Genomic DNA, 5,000 nt, shown 5'->3' with positions numbered 1-5,000 from the left:
TCAGTACTGAGAATATAAGACTTTAGCTACTATATTCAGTACTGAGAATATAAACCTAGTACTGAGAATATAAACCTTTAGCTACTGTATTCAGTACTGAGAATATAAGACTTTAGCTACTGTATTCAGTACTGAGAATATAAACCTTTAGCTACTGTATTCAGTACTGAATATAAACCTTTAGCTACTGTATTCAGTACTGAGAATATAAGACTTTAGCTACTGTATTCAGTACTGAGAATATAAAACTTCAGATACTGTATTCAGTACTGAGAATATAAACCTTTAGCTACTGTATTCAGTACTGAGAATATAACACTTTAGCTACCAGTTTATGCTCTATAGAGTTGGTCCAACACATGAAGGTGCTTAAAACATCTGAAACATGCAGGCCACAGGTGAAGTACAAAGACTATTTCACAACGTGGAAGAAGAAGAATTGGAAAAATAATGCATTGCTCCTTAACAGTTATCAAATTCAGATATAGGCTACCAACCTTTGAAATTCTTTAGGCCTCCAATACTGTTCACATATAGAATCAGGAGGGTTGGAGTGATTGATTGTACTATTCACAGAGAGAAAGTCACGGTTCCTACACAAAGGGTGTCATTACCGCTCATGTAAACCAGGGTCTGTGTGATCTTCAGGTCCAGAGTTCACTGGCCATAGGTCTCTAACTCCCGCATAGACGTGGTGCTTCACAGTCTGAGCGCTGATGAAGTGAAGCACTCACAGAACCTTGAAATTAAATGCTATTTTTGGCTCTGCTAACTTTGGCAGCTGCCACTTGGCAAAAAAATACAGTGCAAATGTTTGTAATGCATTGTTGAGGTGACACGTGACAGGGAAGTTACAGAATTTGACTTTTGCCATACACATTATTGCATTACAGTACTGTCACACTTACGCACACACACACACACACACACACACACACACACACATACACACACAAACGGACACACACATACACACACATACACACGCACACACACACGCACACACACGCACTCACACACACACACACACATACACACACACACACACACTCACACACATGCACACACACGCACACACATACACACACACATACACACACTCACACACACACACACACGCACACACATACACACACACGCACACACACACACACACACACACTCACACGCACTCACACACACACACGCACTCACACGCACACACACATGCACACACATACACACACACACACACACGCACACACATACACACACACATACACACACACACATTCACATACTCACACACACACACACACATACACACACACACGCACACACATACACACACACACACACACATACACACGCACACACACACATGCACACACACACACACACATACACACACTCTCTCATTTCTTCTGTCAGGTATATGGTAGCATCTGGGTGCTGTTTTACTTTTATATTGAAAGGACAAAATCATTTTTGATCATTTTTATAATTATTATCTCTTCAGTTTAACCAGATAAATTATTGTTCATAACCTCGTACAACTTGACTAATATGCTTTCAAACTGAGTAAGACAAATAAGCCTTTAACTTTTATGTTATAACAATGTAAAATCTTTCGTATTAAATATTTTCTGTGTTTCTCTCTATATTCACGTGTAGGTATGAGATTCGAGATGCTCATCTGGTGGAGGAAAGTGCACTGGAGGCTCTGAAGATCAAAGCTGACTTCCAGAACTTCAAGCCACGCCCCTTTAACATGCATGAGTTCTATAACCGAACAGGACATGACATCAGAGACATGCTCCTCTCGTGCCACTTCAGGGGGTTACCATGTCAACCTGAAGACTTCAAAGTGGTGAGTCTCGTTCCACTCCATTTTCAACTACATCACAGAATCCTTTAGCCGGAGACCATTAAATTATCGGAGTTCTTTTTTCTCCTGCGTATCTTCCCCAAGGTGTTTTGTGGCGTTTGGCCGCTGTCCGTTGTGCCGTAACAACCCTGAGCAGTTTGTGACTAATGGTACAAGAATATGACATTGCAACATTTAAAGAGTGTCACCTGTCCAGACTTGTACACGTATATATTCCAGAGTGATGGCCAGGCTTATAAAGTGAATGCTCTGTAGTGTCTTGTTTGAGGTTTATGAAAGCATAGGAGGCGTTTACACAAGACTAGCTGCTACCTGGAAAAAGATATAAAATCATAGTACATGTTTGATGCTCAATGTTCAGAACTGATCTAAATGTTTTTTCTGTTTAGCTGAAGGTGACAGCCTAACCATACATTTCATTTAGGTTACTATGGTGACACACTATTCCTCTGAGCTGTAATGGCAAAGAACACACCCCTCCCCCCTCCATACACACACACTCACACTCACACACACACACACACACACACACACACACACACACACACACACACACACACACACACACACGCTGGGATAGTCACTCAGTCCAGTCTCCAGGGCATCCAGTTTCAAATATCCCATCCCTGGTGTGTGTGTTTGTGTGTGAGCATGGTTGTGTCCTATTTACCATATGTGTGTTGTTTTGCACATTTTCAAATGAACAGCTGGATACATCTGCATGTGATGAGAGGGACATTTTTTTCCACTTGCCAAACCTTGTTACTACAGGTTCCCTGCACGTCTCGGTTTGATAAGTGAGTTTCAGTGAATGGTGTATTGGCTTCCTTCTCTCCCCTTTAAACCTTTATACCTCATAGCCTTTAAAACAGGCCAGTGTTAAATATTAGATCTGCCCAGAAGTGTTATGGGACTGTGGCACCTGTCAGAGCTCACGGATTCTTGTTGTTTTGCCTTTACTGCTGTGTAACTGATGTGGGGGGAAAATAGCTTTGTCAAGCACACAGCACCCCATAGTTATTTTAGCGGGATTCATACAGAGCTCTTGCTCCATTCGTCCAGATCCTTGCAAAAGAAATCTTTGAATTCTCATGAAATTCTTGAACATGCTGTTTAAACATGGCTCATAATCTGACATGAATGCTCATGAAAATAATGAGTGTTAAATTAACACTTGCACTACTGGAGACTGTAGCTTCACAGTACACCTGTATCCCACAGTAATAGGAATTCATTTATGATTCATTTTGCTGTGTGGTCTGACAGCAATAGAGTATTAATCGACAAAGTGAATAATAATTAGTGATTGATTGTAACGGTGAGCGGCGAGGAGGCGGACGCATGTGTGGAGAAGAGCGAGATTTATTCAGGGCAAATCCAGAGTCGTAGTTGTAAGGGTAGTCCAGGATCAAAGAGCCACTGTGGAGATTACAGGGATACATGATAAACAAACACATGAAGGCAAACAGGGGAAGCAGGCTATAATAAAGGCTAGGAAACACGAAAGCTAGCATAAGAGTACAAACTTAAATACGTGCACATACGGGCTTTCAAAAACATTCACCAAACACATACACACAATTAACAGCAAAACACGGGGACTCAGGCAGGGTTTAAATACATGAACTTAACAACGTATAATGAGGGAGAGGTGTGAGCAATCAAACGAGGGGCGGAGAAAATGAACCTACGGCATGGAACTAAAATACACAAGACAGGGAGAAACACGGAACATGGAAGCTGGGAGGAACTAACCATGACATTGGTCCGGGAATGCAACCTGCCTGGTTTTCTATCAGCTTTTGGGGGGACATTGCTCATACCACCCAACTTAACACATTATATGAGTAGTGTGAGCAGGTATTATTGTTCTTTTTCTTGCTTGATTAAATGACTTGGGAGCAGAACTGGTGATGTGTAAACAATGTCATTCGGTTTGAGGAGTTTGGTGTGGAGGAACTCCAGTGGCCTGCACAGAGCCTCAACCCCCCCCCCCCCCCCCCCACAGCCTTTGGGATGAACTGGAACATTGATTGCAATTCTTACAAATTCTCTGTTGACTGATTAGGCACAAATGCCCACAGACACAAAAACCCTTTGCAGAAGAACAGATGCCCATTACTGCCAAGGGGTCAGGGAAACACATTTTAATTCCCATGGTGTTGCAATGGGATGTCCAGCATACCCTCTATAGTGCTTGCTATGCACATAGTGTCTTCACACTGGATCATAGCGTCTCCCAAATGGTAGAAAGGCAAATGTAAAATCCACTTCCATCCGTCTTTAGTCCTGTATAGTTGTAATGTAATGTAAGCATCGCAAAACATAACCAAGATGGATTTGCCTAGAAAGTGGTTCATAGCATCCAGAAGACATGTTTCTCACTGTTGAGCTTTAGTGTTTTCTGTTTTCATTAGCTGATCCCTCTAAACGCAGTTAACAGCTGGTGAAGACTGTAACGGCCCAAGTGCCACAGGGCGAGGAGCAGGATGCACAGACTCCGCCGACGTAGACAGACATTTATTGAAAAAGACGGAAGACAAAGGCGCGCACATATGACATAAACGATGAACACAAACATTGACACAGTGAAAACACACACGAATACGTTTAACATTAACGCTGTGAACATTAGCAGGCATGTAAATGACATGAACAAAGGCAGTGAATGACTGTATGCACACACTGACGGGTTTAAATACACAAAGACAAAACATTAACCAGGTGCAGGTGTGGTTACAAATAAACAAACAAGACCCTCCCACTGCACACGGGGGGCCAAACCACGTGACTCGTGGGAGGAGAGCGTTCTGTGACAAGACTGGATGGGTGCCATAGGAAAAATATAGTGGAGGAAGAGTGTTACAGTACAGGCTGGATTAACACAACAGGCCGCATGTCTGGTTATTATGGATACAGTAAATCTATCTTTGATACTTAATTCCAATACACTGGCTCATTTTTGTAGAAAAAACCTGAGAGTTGGGGACCTTTTTTTCATGTAATGAACTAAATGACAAGGGCCGAGGCGGACGCTGGATCTCTGTGCAGGCTGGGTGGTTATGATGACATCCTGTCACCCACTCATGCTTCAGTGTGTGTGAGTGTCATCAGTGTTTGACCAGCTTCTTAG

The 5,000-nt window shown here is 42.4% G+C and overlaps 1 protein-coding gene across 2 annotated transcripts in view; it reads left to right on the top strand.

Annotated features, from left to right (window-relative positions):
• asic1a (acid-sensing (proton-gated) ion channel 1a) overlaps positions 1-5,000 on the top strand; it is a 15,618-nt gene that overhangs the window by 2,399 nt on the left and 8,219 nt on the right. For both annotated transcript variants that reach the window (XM_027006438.3, XM_027006439.3), the window contains exon 2: positions 1,654-1,849. In XM_027006438.3, the coding sequence (XP_026862239.2) occupies positions 1,654-1,849 (196 nt within the window). The remainder of the gene's footprint in view (positions 1-1,653; positions 1,850-5,000) is intronic.

Source organism: Electrophorus electricus, chromosome 25, assembly GCF_041902795.1.
Source record: "Electrophorus electricus isolate QZ-2024a chromosome 25, ASM4190279v1, whole genome shotgun sequence".
NCBI classification, from domain to species: Eukaryota; Metazoa; Chordata; class Actinopteri; order Gymnotiformes; family Gymnotidae; genus Electrophorus; species Electrophorus electricus.
This window is presented reverse-complemented; position numbering and strand designations above follow the sequence as displayed.